Genomic DNA, 22,063 nt, shown 5'->3' with positions numbered 1-22,063 from the left:
AGGTCCTCCCATTGTTTCCTACAAAGCATTACCTAATCATAAGTCTACTTTTCTCATTGTGCTTCTATTCACGTGTCCTGCAGTAAAAACAAAATCTCATCAAGTCTGCTCACCGCTCCCTCTGTGTCCTATGGAGTTGAAGATGGCTAGAATAGAAACATTAAATCGATCACAGGCGATCTCTATCCATGGTACTAAGGGGGTCTCCACAAAGAAAGGGTGTGTGTTTGCCAAGAGAATTTTTGACTTGTAATGAAGCTTTTCACAAAATGGCTGCTTCACAAATTTTATTTTACAAAGCCGACTCAGGTATTTTTAGTTATTTTCTTTAATAGGAAAAGCTGCTGGGGTATCATTTTCCATGGTAGCTAATTACCCTCAACACATAGCAGAGGTGGGCTTTTCCTTTTAATGGAATGTCTTCAGTAAGTCATTATCCTAACACAAAAACTGCGTGCTTTCTAAAGCAATATTCAACTATTGGTAGCTCTCATAATTATAAAGAATAGAATTGTTTACCTACAGTTAGCTAATATTGGGCTCATTTATAAACTGCAGTCTTTAAGACCATAAAACTGTGTGCACATCTCTATATTGTCAACCTTGCATAAAAGAACAATGTAGGACACTGAGAGTTAAGTTTAAAAATTTACAGACTAATTTTCTAAAATGTTAATTGGATAGAAATGCAATTCTAGGAGTGTAGCTCTGTAATAGAATGTTACATGAAGTGTGGGTTCTGTAATAGAATGTTTACCTAGTGTGCATGAAGTTGTGGGTTTGATACCCAGCCCTGCAAAAAGAAAGAAAAGTGCATATTTACCTAGGAGTTTCAAGCAAAAATAGTCTTTTAGGGGATATTTATGTTTAAAAGGCATGGACAGAAATTTATTGGCTAAACAGTAAATAGACTCTTCAAAGAGTTTAAATTCCCCCTTTCTCATCTCTGTATCATCCCTATATCATCTATCTGTGTTCCAGCATTGGGTGTCACGGCACATGTCATAATCCCAGTACTTGGGAAGAGAAGTAAGAGAACCAAAAGTTCAAGACCAACCAACCTTGGATACATATTGAAGTGAGTTCAAGGCCAGCCTAGGCTAAATGAGACACTTTTTCAAAAAAAAAAAAAAAGAATGAAAAAAAAAAGAAAAAAATGTTTTAACTTTAACTTAAACAGGGGACTGGAGAGATTGCTCAGTGTAAGAGCACTGACTGCTGGTCACAAAGTCTTGAGTTCAATTCCTAGCAACCACATGGTGGTTCACAACCATCTACAATGGGATCAAAAGCCCTCTTATAGTGTGTCTGAAGACAGCTATACAGTGTACTCTAATAAATTAGATAAATAAATGTTTAAAAAACAAAACAAAAAATTAACTTACACGTAAGTTGTCATTCAGTGGGTAAAGTGTTCTTGCCTTTTGCATGGCCGTCATCACTGCTGTTAAAACTTGCGAATGGAAAGAGGTTTCAGCAGTTGAGAGCACTGGCTGCTCTTGCAGAGATGGAGTTCAGTTCCAGCACCTACATGGTTGCTCACAACTATCTCTAACTTCCACTCCAGGGGAATCTAATGCCTTCTGCAGGTACTGCCAGACACACACGTGGTGCACTTTCATACATGTAAGCAAAATATTCGTACACATTTTAAATGTCTTTAAAAACTATATATTGTGAACTGGAGATGGCTCAGGAGTTACCTTAGCGCTCACATGAGTGCGCACAACCATCTGTAATTCCTCTTCCTGAGGACCTAGTGCCCTCTTCTGGCTTCTTTGGACACTTGCATGCATCTAGTACACATGAACTCAGGTAGGCACAAATATATAAATAAAATCTTTAAAAATATTTTTTTCTTGGCGCATTAGGCAGTTGACTGACTCTTAAAGCAGACCACAAAGCTGTCTTTTAACTGCCATCCACTTCACTCCTACCTCTCTGCTGTAGCACAGCCTGTTGATGTGCCGTTAATCAGTAACTGGAGGGGAAATGCACGGCTTGCCTGCAGTCTTCTTTTTCTTTATATTTGGCAATACCATATAAATAATATTGGATACTTATGTTTTCAGTTAACATTTTTAAAGTATATAATGATATACTAAAGCAAAATAGTATTGACTGTTGAAAAGTGAGTTGAGGGACTGCAGAGATGGCTCAGCTGTTAAATGCACTCGCTGCTCCCGCAGAGGCCCCAGGTTCAGTTATCAGCACCCACATGGAGGTCTATAACCATTCGTAACTCCAGTTCCAGGGATCCAGTGCTAACTTCTGATCTCTGCAAGTACACATGTAATGTACATGCATTTATTCAGACAAATACATATACATAAAATAAAATGAACCAATCTTTAAACATTTTTAAATGGATTGAAAAAAGTGGGGGTGGAGAGATGGCTCTGTAGTTAAGAGCACTGGCTATTCTTCCAGTGGATCTGGTTTTGATTCCTAGCACCCACATGGCAACCCACAACTGTCTGTAATTCCAGTTTCAGGGAATCTGGCACCCTCTATGTGCTTCTGTGAGCACTAGGCATGCATGTAATTATATATGTATACATATACATACATACATATATACATAAATATATGCATGCATACATATATGTGCAGGCAACACACACATACAAATCACACTCAAAAACTGTTATTTAAGGAGATATTTAATAATAATAACCACAATAAAAAAGACAAAAAAACTTGACATGGTGATGCAGGCCTGTAATATCACACTCTGGAGGCAGTGAGAGGAAGCCTGCCAGCTGATCTGTTCTAGCAAGTTCCAGGCCAAGGCTACAGTGAGACCCTGTCTCAAAAACAAAACAAAACCAACAAATGAACAGAAAAATGCAAATACAAATTGAATGAACCTTTCTTCTGCTTGTACTTGGGATGAACCTGACAGAGACAGGGAAAACCCTGAGCTTTTCCACCCCCACCCCCGAAACTGTTTGAACTCTTAAGTCAGAGAGCCTCTTACAATGAGAATAACGAAACCACCTCACGTGTTGTGTGACCATGAGCAGAAGTCACGTCACTGAGTTCCCCAGGCCCACAGTTAGCTATATTTTACTTTTCCCTTTCATCCGGGCACCCCTAACCCAAACTTCTTGTCACCTTTGAAAAGGAGTGAGTTAGTAGTTTTGTTGTTCAATGCCAAGCTTCAGGATAAGCTGTGACTCCGAACTATCTCACAGGATCTTTCTTCTGACTCTGAGGTACAAATGAGCAGCGAAAGGCCATATTACAGTGCAATTATAAAGAAGGATGATTTATTTCCACATGAGAGCCCATAGTAATGGTGTTTTGCCGAATATCATTATTCAGCAGATGCTCTCTTTGTTCCCTGTTCTTGCCACAACTGCTCAATTTAATAAAAAGTAATTGATTAAATTCTGTTAGTAGAGAGGATAAGGAAGAGACTGATTCCCACTGCAGAGTTCCCTTGCACCACCTCTTGCCTGTCTCAGTCATTGCTGACAGGGTTCATCTGTGTCTGTCGTTAGGATGCTCTCACATGCAGTAGTGGCTACAAAGAGTAAATGTCTGAAGGAGAACTGGGGGGACTCGATATGCAATGCCTTTTCTTTGTCTTCTTGGTTGTTTTTCTTTGCTTAATTTTAAAAATTAATATCTAAAGATTACATGTACATAGGTATCATGTGATGTTTTGAATCACATATACCATGTATGACGCTTTTGTTTTGAGATGGTCTTACTATAGCTGGTCCTCCTTTGGTTCCAGATGCAGCTAGCCTGGAACTCACTACAATGTCTACATAGTGAATAGGTCTTGAACTCATGGAGATCCACCTGCCTCTGTACCCTGATTGTTGGGATTAAATATATGTTCCACCATGGCCAGCTACATGGTATAATTTTTAAGCCCGTTTAAGTATATGATCTCCTTAAATATTTAGAATTTTTTTTAAAAATTACTTTTTCATTTGTATTTACTCTGTGTTTTATTTGCCTGCATGTATATGTGTACCATCTTCATTCTGTACCCATAGAGGCCAAAAAGAGCTCTGGACCTCCAGGAACTAGAGTTACAGATAATTGTGAACGTCCATGTGGATGCTAGAAACTGAACCCAGGTTCTCTGGAGGAGCAGCCAGTGGTAACTGCTGAGCCATCCCTCCACTCATCATTTATTGCTTCTTTATGCTGTTAATATTTGAAATCTTTCTTCTAGCTATTTGAAATATGTGGTATATAGTATCTGTTGTCACTCTATTGTGTAAGCAACCAGATCCTCTGAGCTTCCCTTACTGTGGTTAGTGCCCAATGAGCAGTGCCCAGTGAGCAGTGCCCAGTGAGCAGCTTTTCCCAGCCACTCTCAAGGCACTGCATCAGCGCCCTAGTAACCACCATTCTCCTCTCAGCTTCCATGACATCGTGTTTTGTAGATGCCTTATGGTACTTTGTCTTTCTGTACCTGACTTATTTATTTAGCCTAGTTATATCTTGTCCCTGCTTTGTGCTCCCAAATAGCAGATTTATTTCTTTTTATGGCTGATTAATATTCCATTGTGCCTGTGGTCCACATTTTCTTTAGTTACATCAGTTGGTGGACACTTAGATTGATTCCATTTTTGGCTCTTGTGAATAGTGCTGCTGTAAACATCCTAGTTTTCTCTTTTTGCCCAAAATTGCTTGTGCTATTCAGTGCATGTGTATGTAGAAAAATAAAAATCAGGGGGAAAAAGCCTGTCAAAAAAAGCCTTACTCTCACCATTCAGGAGGCAGAGGCATGTGGATCTCTGAGTTCGAGGCCAGCCTGGTCTACAGATCAAGTTCAAGGATAAACAGGTCCTCACACAGAAACCCTGTCTTGAAAAATCAAAAAACAAAATAAATCTAGAATTGTTTTTGTCTAGTTTTTTTTAATAGCATGTCATTTGTTTTATGAAATTAAATCTGTAGATCTCTTTAAGTAGCATGAACATTGAACAATATTTATCCTTCAAACCTAAGAAAGCTATATGTCTTCAATTTTTTTGTCAATGTTTTAGAGTTTTCATTATAGGGCTCTTTGACTTCTTTGGTTAACTTTATTCCTGGGTATTTTATTTTGTATATTATTAACCTCGCTAAGATTTCTATTTCTGTGATAAAATACAATGACCAAAAAAAAGCAACTTGGGGAGGAAAGGGTTCATTTCAGCTCACACTAGTGGGTCATACTCCATTACAGAAGGAAGTCAAGGAAGGGATTCAGGAGGGACCCTGAACCAGGAACTGAAGCAGAGGCCATGGACGAGTGCTGCTTACATGACTCCTTAATGGCATTCTTAGCCTTCTTTCTCCTATAACCTAGTGGCATCTCTCACAATAAGCTGGATCCTCTTACATTAATCATTAATCAGGAAAATGACCAACAGGCTTTGCACTCAGGCCAATCTGGTGCTGGACATTCTGTTTTCTGCGGTTCTCTATTCTCAGATGACTCTAACTTATACCCAGTTGACAAAAAAAAAAAAAAAAAAAAAAAAGCAAAAACTAGCAAGTACACAATTGCCACGAATAAGATTGCTTTAATCTCTATTGAGCATAATTCACTATTACTATCTTTAGCAATGCTACTAATTTTTTTATGGTGTTTGTCTTGAGGGTTTGGATTTGCTTTTGGTTTAGGAAAGAAGACCTACAAGGTGGAGAGAGCCTGGGACCAGTAAGCACCTGAACAAAGCCCTATGTTCCCTAGACCAATCCTGTCAGGGTCTTGTGGGAAAACATGGCTGCCATACATAGCTTAGAATATTTGCTTTGGCTACTTAGTAAAGTATATTAAATCACTAAATATTGTAGAAATTAAGGTAAAGTCACTTGTAAGTTGAATTCGGTTGAACTCTGCTGGAAGGACTATGGTGGGTCTGAAATAGTCTTTGTTCAAAAGGAAAGCAAGTATCAGTGAATGTGTAAGGTCACTTAGCATATTTGTTGCTGATGAGGTCAAGTTTAATTTGGATATGTTTGCTCTGGATTTTAGTGTTTTAATTGAGAAGGGAAGCTGGGTTGTTGGTTAGGGACACTCTTTCCTCCTCTGGACTTTGCCTCACCCTTTCTTTGTGGTAAGATGCAAATGAGGCAGGAGGCTTTCTAGTGAGCCTGTCAAACAGGTATTTGTGTCCTCTAGTTTTCTTTTCTCACTTAATGCCTCGGGGTCGGTTTTCTATGTTTGCATTTGCTTAGCATTTGCTAACAAAGATAGGGAAGATAATGAGCTGAATGGCTGGAATTCAACACTAGAATAATGGTTTTCTTTCCTTATCTCTGTATAATGTTTAAGAGTACTAAGGTTTCTCTAACCTTTGTCCTAGCAGCTTTCCACTCTGTGAAAATGGTTAGTACTCTAGAAAGCTTTCTTGTTTCTCTCTAGGGTTTCTCATTGTTCTGTATCTTTTTGTTCTGGTCTTGCAGAGCTTGGATTTTGTAATGTGCACTCCTAAGTATAGATAGAAATACTGTTTTGGTGATTAGCAAAAGAGCTCATCATCTTACCTCATTTTGATATCAGCCCTATGACATTTCATGGTTTGGGAGATCCCTTAACATGAAGTCCTGAACACCTAAAACCAAGTATGAGGGGTAAGGGTCACAAAGTAGAAGCAGCAGTTTTCTCTGGGGCTCTGCCCTCTGCCCTCTGGGCTGTATTCTACCTGGGCTATTTTGTTCTCCTTTCCATCTGACCTGGTTTTATGGTAGTCATGATGAGCGTGTTCAACAGGTAGAACCTGAGACTGAGAAGAGTCTTTGCAGGCACACTCAGGAGGTGAGAGAATTTTCTTTGGAGGCAGGATCAGTTTCTTAATTGTTTGCTTCTTGGTGGATAACAAAGTGCTATTTTCACAATCAAATTCTTGCCGTGCTGTATCTGAGAGATCACTGCACTGGAGAAAGGTCATTGTGTTTAGGTTTTCCCTAAGTTTCATTTTGCTGTTCCTGTGTCTAACTATGGCACTTCAGAATAGATGATCTTGGAAGGCTCAAATGTGCTATTCAGCTTGGACTTATTTAGTACGAAACAAATGTGGTTTTGTTTTACAAGCATAGTTTTAGAAAGATGACTTGGGGGGGGGGCAGCAGCCTCCAGAGCAAATTATCCCCTCAGTTCACCTTAAAACAGCATTTAAAACCACGGTTCCAGATTCAAATCTCTGTTTATACGCATGTGTGCCATGTAGAAACATCTGTACCTACATGTGGGTGAGTGATTACGAATGTAGAAGACAAACCATGGGAGAAGGAGGAAGATTTTAAGGGAGAAGGAAGGAAAGAAACAAACAAACAAACAAAAAAACCAAAACAAAAAAAACAAAAACCAGTTATGGAATAGTGTGGCATAAAATCAAGTGGGAAGAAAGCAGCAGACCCCCGGCAAGGGACCTCCGGCCTGGCAGTGCCGGAGGGTGTGATTTAAAAAGGCACGAAGGCTTTTGTACCACAGGCCATAAGGAAAACCGTTGCTTTGTGTGTTAACTTAAAAAGGTTTGGCGATTGAATTGTAAAACATTAACACTTGTGGAAAAACTCTCTCTGGCTCTGAACATGTCAGAATTGCTTTTTCATTGAATCTCTTTTTCTTGGTATTAGAAAATCTCCAGTTGTCTATCAAAGTAGACTGCATTTATTGAAACACTTAACAACTCTGGGGACTTTCTTAATACCTAGATTTCACGTTGCCCTTTGCTCTTTATTCTGATAGAGATTTAAAAGGCATGCTGTCTTTGAAATCCCCCACTTAGCCCATTTAGTGGATGGAAACCAAACACATTGCTTTTGCTTTTCCTGCATACTGGGGAAACCACTGATCTAGTCAGCCCCTCTCAATTTACACAACCAAGAGGAAACTGAAACCTAAGTTTCAATGAGTTGTCCTGCGGACAGCTCTGTATCCTGTTTGAACTGGGGACTGGTGTTTACCAGGAGAGCCTTGCATTCTGCTGCCTGTTGATACACAGCTTCTCTAAGTGGTGCTGTCCTCAGCACTTGCATCTTTGGTCACAGGTAATTCTCTACCCACCACCATTTCAGTGGCATAGTGTGAGGTTTGGAACTGCAGGAACCCTCCTGAGATAATCCAGTGGGTTTCAGTCACCCAAGTGGGCAGGGGTAAGCCTCAAGAAGGTATGTGGTGGAACTGAAGGCTAGTCATAAACAGGACAGTGAACAAAAGCTGCTCAAGTTGGGGGGCGGGGGATGTTAGCAGAACGCTCCAGAGACAGTAGAAAATGTCTTGGAAAAGAGAAAAAATGGTCCAGGAGCAAGTTTTCCGAAGAGATCATCAGTTTTCAAAGAGCATGCATTTTGTTTATGTAAAGAAAAAACTTGGTTTCCTAGCACGACCCAGAGTGTATAGTTTAAGAAATATTTAAGAACGGCAAAAATATAAAGAAGGAGGTTAGAAATCCTAGTCAGTGTTGCTCAAAATAAATAAATAAACAAATAAATAAATAAAAATTAAGCACTGTGGTGGACAGGAAAGGCATTTTTGGATTTAGAAATGAAATGTCAGTAGTACTCTAGTCTCTGTGGCTGTTAGAGGATTCTTGAAGGAAGTAAGTTATGAGTTTATAGAATTGTTTATCTGAGAAAACCACCCACCATTTATGTAAAGTTAAAACTATCTTTACAGCCTTGAGTTGTTGTCTAAATCGATTCCTGCACAGATACTCTGATCCCTAAGTCTTAAGTTGAATATGCAGCACCTTTGTGCTTGGGGCTGCTGTTTTTCCCTTGTGCTTTTTGCCCTGTGGGACTTGTGTTCTTAACGAAGAAGATTACCTATTGTTTCTCTAAATGTGTTCTCGCTGGGCACAGAGGGGACTGCTCAAATGAGGTTATAATTCTTGTTTGCCCCTGGGCGGTTGCCAGCACAAAGAAAGGCATGATGGGAAGTAGTTTGGTTACCTTTCACAACAGGTGTCTTTGTCAGAGCTATTCAGATTATCAGAGTGGAAACGCTGAGCCTCTGAGAAAGGAAAGTAGGAAAGCAGTTGGTTTGGCTCTCCGTCCAGACAGCCGCGCTGCAAGGTAAATCTCCCAGTCTGCTGCACGGATGAAGATAGGACGAGGTCCACGCTATCTTTAAATACTACTGAAAAGATAAAAAGGAGTTCAGAAGGTATGGACTGCCCGGATAGTTCATGATGTCCCGAGTCCTGACTGTCTTTTCATTTCTATTTGGCTAGTCATCTTTAAGATAAATGTGCTGGGAAATTCTTAATGAAAGTAATCCTCTACACACAAAGCTGCATTGTGGGGAAATGAAGTAAAAGTGCTTTACTGGCTCCCGGAAGGGTCACACACAGCTTGAAGTTGTTTTAATCATGAGAATTTATTTAAGATATCGCATTTTCTGTTTAAGCCTATTAGACTTGGCCATTCCCTAGCAAGAGATGTTTGCCCTTCTGAGAGCAGGTGCTTTTACCACAGAACTCATACAGGAGTTGCAGAGCTCCCACGGTCACATTTAAATGGCACAAGATGATACTCATTAAGTAGACATGCTATGGAATATGAAAAATTTTAGGAAAACCTGGGAAGATAGACACTAGATTTTATTCTGAATTTGTTTACCCATTTTCTCACAACCCAGCAAATATAGATAACATAATCCTGGTATTGGCGATAAAGCCTAAAGACCACAACACATAGCTGTATCGTCTTTTATTTTAACAGATGTCACCTAACTAATGTTTAATACTAAGAGAAAATACTTCTCAGTACTGTAGTACTGAGAATACTTAGGGCAGATACAGGCACAGCAGGTAACCTGCTTTTGGAGAAAGTTCCTACCTCCTGTTTTCTTTACCCACACTGTGCATGGAATAAGCGTGTGTCATTTATCTTGGAAATTGAGAGAACTTCCCTTCTTGAAAACTTACAGCCTGCTTACCATCTTCAGCTGTCCTCCAAAACCACTTGTGGGACTAAGGAATGGATAGTTTGTGACTATCTGCTGGTCTAAGTAATTAAAAGAAAACTTTAGATATAAAAGGACTAATCATACTTATCATCAGGGAGAAAAACATTTTGTAAATGAGATCCTCATGTTTCTCCAGAATCACATTAGATATTTGTATTTTTAGTGGGAGAAAGGAAAATTATTATCAACTAGTATTGATGTCCCAAATGAATTGTTTCATTTTTATATTTTGGTACTTTTTTTTAACAGAAATACTCAGAGGGAGAAAGGATTCTTTTTCCCCGCTTCCGACTTCAGGAGATAAACTTTAACTGCACCAAGAATTCTATAAATTCTAAGAATAAGAAAACATATGCACTGATTGCTTTAAGAAAAGTTACTTTTCTTCCAAGAAGAATCCTCATGTAAATAACAATGAAGAGATGAACTGTTCGAAACTATCTGAATTACCAAGGACATAACATAAATCAGCTTTTGTTTTGGATGAATTTCATATAGGATATTTCTAGTAAGGAAACCTTTCTTTCTGTGTTTTGAAGTGTGAAGAAGATTCCCGAACCTGAAGTTCTCATGTGCTGTGTTGAGAATGCAGGTGTTTATGGTGTACACTTCCTGAGTAGATAAGAGACCTCTTGTTTTCCATTGGGGGTGAATTACTAGGCAAGTCTGTGATAGCAGCTGCCTTTTCTTTTTCCTCCTCTTTCCCTCTGGATTTTATCACTCAGCCCCTGGCTCTCAGGTGGGTGTGTGCATTAGCACTGAGCTGCCGTAGGAGTTTTTCCCTGGATAGTCTGGTCTGGAGCTGGGGCAGCAGCTGCGGCTGTGGAGAAGCCAGCTGGCAAGATGATGGAAGAAATCTCCATTATGGTAGCCTATGATGCCCATGTTTTCAGCCAGCTGCATGATGAAGACTTCCTCACTAGCCTGGTGGCCATCAGCAAGCCCAGGTCCATGGTAGGTGGCGCCTTACACACTGCACTGGCTTCTCTTTCTGTAAAGTAATGGGCACCTTCTATAGCAAGAGAAGGGTAGGTTCTTGTAATCAGAAACGCTGCTGTTGACTGTATTACAGGCCACAGCAAGGTCTGCAGGCTTTCAGTGGGTTTGTTTAATAAATAAACATTGTTATATGTCGGTAATATGCTTTAAATACTACTGTAGTGAGGTTAAGAAGAGTTTTATAATGCCAAGTACCACTTTGCTTTGTGTCTGTGTATGACTGTTATGAAACTAGCTACAGTTTCACACATTCCGTTCAGTCTCTTTGAAGTAGAACAGTTCTTTCAGTGGGCCATGTCACTTTTGTAAATTGAATCAAATCGCTTTGTAAATAGAAACCAAATAGCTTTCCGGTCTTATATGATCTCCAGGGAGAACTAGAACAAACTAACTTCTTGGAGAATTTTAGTTTTGATTTAATATTTGTAAAAAACATTCATTTTTTATTTTTCTGCCTTCTTATAGTCTTGGCATGTGCATTCTGGCAGGATAGAAAACAATGTTGTTACAATGTTTGTTGTTCCCTCTTTGCTGGCCAGGGAGGCTCATAGAGTGATCCCTGTCTGTGACGCAGTCTCCTAAGTGCACCTGTGCTGTTGCCCTGTTTGGTAGCAGTGCTCTTTGCGGAAGGAAGGAAGGAAGGAAGGAAGGAAGGAAGGAAGGAAGGAAGGAAGGAAGGAAGGAAGGAAGGAAAGAAGGAAGGAAGGAAGGGTGGGCGGAAAGGAAGGGGAGGAAGAAAGGAAGGAAGGAAGGAAAGAAGTTTATCGTGACAGTTGAAAGCTTACCAATGTGAACCCCACTTCTCTGTTTTAAGGCACAGAACCACTAAATCACAATGTGACAGTTTTTTTTTCAAAGTAGTAAATTACTATGAAAAAGATAAAGTGACGAATTCTGGATTGATTCAGAGACTTAAAGGTTTTACCAACCAGATGTAATATTTCAACATTTAGCTGCTGATCTGAGTAAACTATTTTTTTAAAAAAAGTAAGATAATGGGGGAAGAGAAAGGAATGGGCCACTGATTAGTTCTCTAATGATATTAACGGATTTTTAAAAATTTTTGTACCACAATATGATTATATTAAAATAATAACTTAGACATACATAATCATCTAAAAACGTTCTAGAGGACCCAGAGAGGTGAGGTCATTAGCCTCTCCACTTCTGTCACAGTTCCTAAATGCAGCATAAATAACTAAATGGATAAAGCAAAAGTAAAACCATAGTATGCTTCTGGAGGTTCTTATGAGGAGAATCATCTGGCCAATGACATGCTTTAGTAAAATAAACATAATTTTTATTTTTTAATTTGCTTTAGATTTATTTTAGTGTGTGTGTGTGTGTGTGTGTGTGTGTGTGTGTGTGTGTGTGTGTGTGTGTGTGCGAGCATGCATGCTTTGTCTGCATGTATGTCTATATATCATTTATGTGCCTGGTGGTCAGGGAGGTCAGAAGAGGGCATCAGATCCCCTGCAACTGGATTTATGGATGGATGTGAGCCAACATGTGAGTGCTGGGAATCAAGCCTGGGTCCTCTTATAAAAACAAAACAAAACAAAACAAAAATGCTCTTAACCGATGAGCCATTTCCCCAGCCCCACAGTTTCAATTTATGATTAAATACATTTCATGAAGTTGATTACCTACCAACACATATATGATGAATCAGAGTAAGAAAGTCCTAAACATTTAAATTTCATTATATCCATTAATTTCATAATAGTCCATTATAAGAATTTACCCAAAGAATTCAGAAGGGTTTTTGTTTCTTTGTGATGGTTTTGCCAAGATCCTCCTGAGCAGACTCTTCTAAACTTACAGGAGCTTTCAGACCAGGCGGAGAGGAAGCAAACACAGACGCGTGTGTGGATGTAGCTCAGTGACAGAGTGCTCGCCTGTTAACCGCCCGGCTTTGGTTCCTCATAACACAAAGGCAAGCACTCAGCCAACTAGCAGAAGTAAAATGGCCGAGCATACTTAATGGAGAGGTCAGAGGAGCTGAAGAGATACAGAGCTCCCGAGTCACAGGGAACATCTCACTGCTCAATAAAAATAAGACATTGTATTCCTGTGTTTGGAGGGAGAGGAGGGCATGTTGGAGAGAGCGCATGGGAGCGTGACTGACTGGCTGCATGACTGAATAGTAATGAGTAATGCACTTCCTAAGACCCACTCCATTTGTCAGTAATTTATGAATAGTTGATGTAGAATTGCTGATACGAAAAGCTCCATGTAAAAGGCATGGAATATTTCTTTGGATACAAAACTTTTAAATAAAAATTATATTTTAGCCAGGCTTGTTGGCACATGATTAATCCCAGAACTGAGGAAGCAGAGACAGGCTTCAGTGTGAGAGACAGGCCAGCAGGGCTATAGTGAGACTCTGTCTCAAAACTAGATCCACAAAAGTTACATTTAATTTATTCATTTTGTGTGTGGGGTGGGGTGTGTGGAAAGATGAGAGGACCACTTTGGGAGCCACTTGTCTCCCTACTGCCCTGGGGGCCACTCAGGTCACCAGGCTGGGAGGCTAGAACCCTTACCCCTGAGCCATTTCCTTTTGGTTCTACATTCCATGGTGATTCTTTTTTGCTTTGTTTGAGATGAACCCTCAAAATCATGTGAAAAAATTCCTTAGACTTTCTTTAGTATGAACTGATTTGAAGCAGGTGATGATACCCTTTTTAACTTACAGGAAGGACTGTCTTCTTGGCCTTTTTGAAAGAGATTTAGATATTTAATACAGGAGTAGGTATTTTCTATAATTGGGTTTTGTTTCATAAGAGGAATATGTTAAATAGTAAAAATGTCTGATTCTAAGATATAGACACAGAACCTTATGCACACGCACGCACGTGCACACACATACACACATGGAGGTCAGAGGATAACTAGCGGGAGTTGGCTCTCTTATTATGTGGGTCCTGATAGTCAAACACAGGCTGTTGGGAGTTGGTGGCAGGCACCTTCCTTCACCTCCATGCACTGAGCCATCTTATTAGCCCTGAAGGTTTTTTCTTTTTTTTTTTTAAGGATATATTCATTTATTATATATAAGTACACTGTAGCTGTCTTCAGATACACCAGAAGAGGGCATTGGGAATCGGATCTCTTTACAGATGGTTGTGAGCCACCATGTGGTTGCTGGGAATTGAACTCAGGACCTCTGGAAGAGCAGTCGGGTGCTCTTAACTGCTGAGCCATCTCTCCAGCCCGGTTTTTTCTTTTTAATAAAAATATAAATAAATTGACATGTAGAATGAAAGTTTGGAAGTTAGCTGCCTTGTATTTAGAGATAAAACCATACCACCACTCTCCCCGTGAGTATACAAGTCTTAGATGAGATGCTCACAGGAACACTGGAGGAACTCAGAGGCTGCCCAGGCCCTCTCTCTGTGAGTAGAGTGGCCAGCCTCTTCCACCTCTGCCTTTCTTAGTCCTTTTGCAGGCTTTTCTTTTTTGGTGCAGCCTTGTTGTATTGCCAGGCCGCCCTTGAACTCTGGGGCTCAGTAGGTAGTTTCTGACTATCTGGGACTGCAGGCATGCACCACTACCGTGCCCAGCTTCAGCTGTTTATAACTGCCAACTATAAATGACAGGGAAGTCACGCCTGGCATGCTTACTGTATTCCAGGGAAGGCTTTGAATGTATGTTTAAATTCAGGATGCAAGATCTCATGTTTAAGCAGTGAGTAAGCCTAGAGCTAATGCAAACTCTAACAGGCACACATTCAGGTTAAATGTCCATTCATATTCTGCTCAGTTATGTCATTCAACTTTCTAATTTATTAAGTGGCCATGAAAGGAATATTGCTTTCAGATGTATGTTAGTAAGTGCTAATATGTAGATTGCTTTAATGTTTGTCTTAATACAGTATTCTGGGCACAAGTAGAATGTCTACCCTTCAAAGACCCCCAGCTAATCTAATAACAGAAAGGACCAAAGTCAGTATTTATGAGATTCCTGTTAGGTACTAGAGATAGAACCAGCAAGAGAATAATTGCCACTGTTGAGCAGTGACAAAGAAGCCTCCACAGTAAGGCTAGAGCAGTAACTTTGGCTTTGGAGGCTGGTCAGGTATTTGTTAGGCAAGGGGAGTGCCTTGTGAACAGGGGACAGCTCGAGAAAAGTCTGAAAGGCCGGTGACTGCTTAAGACACTTTATTTTGGAAGAAGAAGATGGTGATGAAGAAAGGGTCTTATACTTTAGCTCATAATAAGCTGGAATGCATTGTATTGTCTAGGCTGGCCTTGAACTTGCAGCAATCCTCTCACCTCAACCTCCTGAGTGCTGGAATTACAGGTATGAGCCACCATACCTGACTTTATTAGAGTCCTTTGAAGTTACATGGTCTTGCTTAGCCTGTAAAGGATCTGCTGTTAATCTGCTGTTATACAAATAAGAGGACCTGAGGTCTATCCCTAGCAAATATGTGAAAAGGCAGGTGTGGTGGTATCCACTGACAATTCCAGCACTGCGGCAGATAAGAGGATCTTGTGTAATTGAGAAGAGCCTAATTGTCAAGCCTCATGTCCCCGGGAGAGACCTTGTCTCAAAAAAACAAGAGGAACAGCACCTGAGATGGTTGATTTCTGGCCTTCATGTGCTACTCTCATACAGGAGCACAAGCACATGAAGGAGAGCACTTGTAAAGATACAGTGAGAACTCTTCCCAATCACCTCCCTACTGGGAAGGGGTCTATTCTTAGCTTCAGAAGGAAGGAGTGAGCGGAGTAGATAAGGTGTGGTGGGGATGTAGAAGAGGAGAGGGTGCATATGATAGGAGAAAGAGGCTGTTGGGTTGCCCTGCTTGATTAGGGTATTGGGTCTGTTCTACAGGAAAAGAGAAGCTTTCCTCTCTGAAGGTTTTGTAGATCTGACACTTGAACTTAGGATGGCTGGAAGGACCAGTGATGGAGAATGTTTATGAGCCCCTGTACTGAGAAGATAGGTTTGGTTTTATTAGCAGTAGCATGGCAAAAATGGGGTGGGGCAAGGACCACATGGCCCCAGGGGGAAATGCAATGGCAATAGAAAAAATGCAGGTGAAAATTGCTGACAAGTGCCTGGACAGTTGACTAAGGCAGTATTCATCGGAAGGTAGTCCACACTAATTCATTAGTTCTTATAGTCAATAGATACGGTCACACTTAGAAAGATATAATTGCTCCTTGTGAAAAGAGCAACTGATTGGAACAGGTTGAAATTACCACAAGATTTTCATGGTGTTAGAATAGGAAAGTTAGATATTGCCGTAGTGGGCTTTCTATTGGTGTGATAAACACTGTGACCGAAGAGCAACTTGGGGAGAAACAGATTTATTTCAGCATAGAGTAGCACTCTATCATACAGGAAAGTTGGGGCAGTAACTCAAGGCAGGGACCTGCAAGCAGTAATTGAAGCAGACACCTTGGGGAAACTTTACTTTCTGACTTGCTTTCAATGACTTGTTTAGCTTGTTTTCTTACACCACCTCGGCCCACCTGCCCTAAAGTGGTGGTTCCCATGGTAGCCTGGGCCCTTCCACGTCAGTCACTAACCAAGAATATGCTAAACACACTTGCCTACCAACTAACCTCATGGAGGCATTTTCTCATTCGAGGTTTCTTTTTCCCTAGAAGGTGACTTAGCTTATGTCACACACACACACACACACACACACACACACACACACACACACACACACACACACACACAAACCCAAAACAGATATCAAGAATAAAACAAGGAACAGATGACCCATTTTGACTTTAACCATTGCTTACATCTTGAAATTGAGTATCATTCTATCTCTGAAGGAGACTTGATCGATCAGTAGTTAACCTTGACCTTTAACAAAAGCCACTTAACCATCTAAGGTGGGCTGTTTTATGTTGGCTCTGGATAGATATTTTTAACTGACAGTTACCAAAATAGTACTGGACCCACAACAGAAGGGGCTTCTTTCAGGGAACTAAAGTTTCTCTGTTCTATAGATGGAAGATGAGGGTAAGCATTCTGCAGTCTCCCCCTTAGTGGTTTGGCACATGAAATTCCATATGCCAGAGATGAGGAAAATAATATCAGTGCAGTTTCTTATAAATCATCCCTGAATAGACATTTCAAATATTGACTAGAATCAGACATTATAAAGCTAATTAAGATTCTCTCATAGTTAAATTGTTTATTGAACAGTTTTATTCTCATTGTCATTTACCACATTCTTATCTTGGCACCTTTTATCAATTTCAAAATAGTTCAGGGAACCCAATCTTTCCATGTTTGACTTACTAATTTTGATGAGTTAAGGATCTTAGGATCCTAACAGTAGAATTCTGTATTCTATGAAGCAAGAAATGGAATTTATTGCATGGATGCCAGGGCGTGTCCTTTTTGAAATGCAAGGGCAAACTTTGAGACAGGCAGCAAGCCTGGGACTGGCCTGTGTTGGCAGGCACCCTGCATCCCTGCCATCTCATTACTTTTTTTTTGCATCTAGTTTATTTATCTCTGTCCCTGAGATCCCCAGCTTACTCATTCCTGGGCAGAACACTGCTGCTGTGCGGCATCTAGATTTATAGCTCCACCGTATGTTAAATAACATCTCTGCCTCGGACTCACAAGTCTGTGTGCTTTTGGACTGAAATTGATTCAATATCTTTAGGTAAAAGATGATGCAAAATAGAACCCATGAGCACATGACTGACATAGCAACATTATTCTCAATAGCTTCAATCTAGACACAATCCAAAGATCCAGCATGCGGTCAATTTCTAAACACACAGTGGTATACAGTGCAAATGCCAGTTCTGAAAGAATGAAATGGTAATACTCTGCAACATGGGAGAGACTGACAAACCTGCACCCAGTGAAAGACTAAATATTGGATGATTGCTGACACCGAACATGGGACTTTAAAAATGGGTGGTGAAGATATATGGTGGACTGTTCTGCATATTTTGTGTATACTTAAATTCTTCTTTATCACACTTTTAAAGTTATTAGTTACTTTTTGTTGATATTTCGAAAGCACCAAATCTATTTTAGCCTTCCTTTGCTATGAGTCATTTTGCTGAACCCCGCTCTGTTGGTTGTTTTCTCTCCTTTACCTGGCCTGGGCTGTAATATCCCTAAGCACACACACACAGTGTGCTGTGCTCCCCACCTCAGCAAAGCTTCCTAGCCTGTCACCTCACTTTCTCAACATTGCCTCCCCTCAGCTTCCTCTTTCACTGAGTTTTTCCCAAAGAGGAAGCATGTACACTTTCAGATACCATGCACTCCCCTGTAGTCCAGACAAGGCTCATTGTGGTTCAGTTGCCTGTTTAGAAGCTCTGTGGTTTTCATTTGTGTTTCTAAACAAGCATTCCACATAGCTTCTTCTACACTTCAGAGGTACTCTATTTTAGTTTCCGTATAAGCTTCCTTCTGGGGGACACCTATGAGACCAGACTTTCTATGTATATTTTCCTTCTGGGGGAGTGAGTGTGGGATAGGTCTTGTGTTTGTTTTAATTTTATTTTATTTTGAGATGGAGCCCCACTATATAGTTCTGGCTGGATAGGAACTCACTTTGTAGATCAGACTGGACTAGACTTTGTAGATCCCTGTCCTGGTTCTGCCTCCCAAGTGCTGGAATTAAAAATCCTGCCTTCCAAGTTCTGGGATAAAAGATATGCACCACCACATACTGCTCCAAAGAATTTGTACTGTAAAATATGCAAGCAATTAGTTCACTGTGCATATGCAAACTCCATAGTTTCTGTCCTTTATATGTAATCTTTAGCTCCCTGTATTCAATAACCCTAGCAATCAGTGGTAGGTGTGTTGGGGGTTGGTCTGGTATTGCTGTATGCAAATGTTAAATACTGGCGCCAAGATCTGATTGCCCCATAAGCAGATCCTCGTGTACATCAAGTGATGCCATGTAACCTTGTTCTTCAACTTAAAACTATTGGTCAAATAAAAGTGGTTACAGCCATTTACTGGGGAGAATAGAAGCAAACAGAGTTTCAGTTACTGGGCTGGGGAGACCATGAGGAAGAAGGAGAAAGGAGAGAACAGGTCTCCATTAGACATGATGAACCAAGAGCACTTGCCAGAGTGAAATGCCCCCTGAGGACAGACGATGGAGCAGAAATAACCCAGACAGCAAGTACATGGGTCATGCAGCTAGGAAATAGACAGTCTGATGTATGGGAAAATAGATTAGGGGTAATCCCCAGTAATCTTGCTAAGCTGATTAAATAAAGGACTCTGCCTTAATTATGGGGGGACAGGACACTGGCTGGATCATATTGATAACTAACAGAGCTGATTAAAACCCATTTGCGTAGGTGCTTTACATGAAAATTCTTACTGATGCTTTAACCTACCACACACAGAGCTGTCATCTCTGTCTAATGGAGACTTAGGGAAGTTAAGTAACTTTCCCCAAGATCACACTGGGGAAAGGAGGGACCTGAGGCTGGAGAGAACCAGAGCCTTGTTGAAAGCCCTTAACTAGTTTGTTTTTCCTCTTAATCCCCAGTAAGAACTTGCTTTTGACATGGGAGTTGGAAGCAGAAGCACTAGAGTTGTCATCCTCGCTTTTTCCTTGACTGTTATAACAAGTGTGTGGGGAAGGTTTCTAGAGAGTGGACTGCCAGCAACACTGAGGTTAGTGTTGGAAGGAAGATTCCATAATCCTAAAACTAGCTGTCTGATACCAAGTGAATTAAAGTGGAATGGCAGATTCCAAACTCAGAGTCAGAAGCAGGGTTGGCCGTTACTTTGTAAAGACTGCTTGCCTGCAGGGCAAGGTACTTTCCTTAGGGAGATTTTCTTAGGAATATCTTAAGTCAGTTCGGTCAGCAGCCAGAGTACCAGAGACTGGGTAAGGGTGACTTCCTCAGCTCTAGAGTCTGAAACCTGAGAGGCTGCCAGCATTGTGGGACTCTCAGTGCAGATCCTTCTCATGTTCACAGATGATTATCTTCTTGTAGCTTAGCATGGCAGAGGGCAAAGAAAGAGCCACTTCCTGTGAAAGAATAACCATCCTCTCAGGAACAACTTGCCTCCCAAAGGCCCCATGACCAAATCCTGTAAGAAGAGAGTATCAGCGTAAGGATTGGTGGGGGGCATATTTGATCCACAGTGCACAGCCTTAGGAAATTCCAGAGGAGTAAGGTCCAGAAAAGCTAGGAACATGGATGAAGGGTTACTTACAGGGCATGGATGATCTCAAAACAGTTATGGCCATAAAGTCTCACCCCATCATAGATGATGACCTCATGGCAGTTAAGTCATAGAAGCCCTAGACTATCTCCTATTACAATGAACCTATTCTAAATATGCTTTCATAGAAGTGTTTGTTACAGGAACAGTTGACGTGAAGTACACACTGCACTAATTTTTACTGATCTGTTTCATGTGTTCATACTCGTACTAGGTGAAAACACTCTTAAGATTTTTATTGTTCTGCACTAGCCATTGACATTTTTATTTAGTTTGATCACCAACCAAACATTCATTGTTCTGTTACTGTGTGCTAACTACATTATTTTCTTGGCACAGAAGATCTAGACATGCAAAACAATTCATAGTACCTATTGTGACTCTTACAGCGAGAAACGCAAAACAGCAACATGAGCTAATGATGATGTTCACCAGGCCTCACATGGAGTGGTCCGTCAGTAAGGGTCCTGCTCCTGCGGTCTGAGAGGTGAACATCTGTGGGGAAATTGGGAAAATGTATCTCAAGCAGGGGGAACCTGGAGAGCACTCTCTAAGGGTAGGACCAGAGAGTCAGTGTGGTAAGAAATGAAATTGGGGAGGAAGTTAGAGGTCAGGCTGTGAAGTAGAGCTATGTAAACTAGATGAAGTGGGAAGGCTTATTTTCTTGTATGATACATTGTGTTTATAAAATTGAATGACTCAGGTTTTAGGTGTGGTTAACAGAAGTTTAACATTGTGGGTATATTATTAGAGAAGCCAGTGTTATGTCAAAAACTCACTGCCGAGCTCAAACTCTGTATCAAACTGTAGTATTAAGTCATCGTGAGCATGATACACTGCCTTAGAAATAGGATTCTCAGCTCAACGAACACCAAAAATAACACTGATCATAATGTCTACATTCAGATTTCTAACAGGCTGAAAATAATGTAGAAGCCCTCTTTTAGTTTTTAATCCCCCCCCCCTTTTTGAAAAATTAAATGATTTGGGGGCTGGAGAGAAACCTCAGCAGCTTGAGAACTTTCTACCTTTCCAGAGAACCTAAGTTCAGTTCCCAGCAGTCAGTCATGTAGGGAGGCCCCAACTACTTGAAATTCTAGCTCCAGGACAGCTAACCTTTTCTGGCCTCTGAGGATATTGCTCATCCACTCACACAAACACTGTAGTAGTTTGAATGAGAATGGTCCCCACAGGCTCAGATATTTGAATAGTTAGCCCAAGTTGGTAGACCAGTTTAGGAAGGATTAAGAGATCTGGTCTTGTTGGAGGAGGTGTGTGACAGGTATGGGCTTTGAGGTTTCAAAAGCCAAGCCAATTCCCATTAGCTCTCTGCCTCCTGCTTGCTGATAAGTATGTAACTCTCAGCTACTGTTCTAGCTCCATGCTTGTCTGCCTGATAGTCATGGATTGTAAACCTCTGAAACTACAAGCCAGCCCCTAAAAAACTTAAGTTGCTTTAGTTATGGTGTCTCTTCATAGCAATAGAAAAGTACCCATGACAGACTATTACATACATATAAAAACACAAGTAAATATTTAAAATAAGTTATTTTAAACTGATAACTGATATTTTTAACTGATAAAATAAATTATTTTAAATGATTCTTAACTGGTAATAAAAATTACACATATTCATTGGGTATCATGTAACTTTTTTCTCTTCTTTTTTTTTTTTTTTACTTTATCTGCATTTATTTTATGCTGAATTTATTCCATGTCATGAGTTTTTGTTACTATAGTTTCTTCTGGGATATCTTTTTCTTCTATGCAACCTCCTCTTCTGGCTTTGAAACAATCTGTTCCTTCTCAGTGAGAGTCATCTCGATGTAGCAGGGGGAGCTCATGGATGGGTCAATCCGGCCATGAGCTCTGTAGGTCGGTCGGCACATCTCAAGTGCCTTGTTCCCCTGGATGTGTTCAATGACCAGAGACTCT

At 40.5% G+C, this 22,063-nt stretch overlaps 1 protein-coding gene across 10 annotated transcripts in view; it reads left to right on the top strand.

The window, feature by feature from the left end:
- Rabgap1l (RAB GTPase activating protein 1-like) overlaps window positions 1–22,063 on the top strand; it is a 595,723-nt gene that overhangs the window by 499,157 nt on the left and 74,503 nt on the right. The window contains exon 1 of one of the 10 annotated variants that reach the window (XM_087580939.1): window positions 10,720–10,885. Coding sequence (XP_087437065.1) covers window positions 10,775–10,885 — 111 coding nt within the window. The 5' untranslated portion in view covers window positions 10,720–10,774. 10 annotated transcript variants of the gene reach the window in all.

Source organism: Rattus norvegicus, chromosome 13, assembly GCF_021556685.1.
Source record: "Rattus norvegicus strain SHRSP/BbbUtx chromosome 13, alternate assembly SHRSP_T2T, whole genome shotgun sequence".
NCBI lineage: Eukaryota > Metazoa > Chordata > Mammalia > Rodentia > Muridae > Rattus > Rattus norvegicus.
This window is presented reverse-complemented; position numbering and strand designations above follow the sequence as displayed.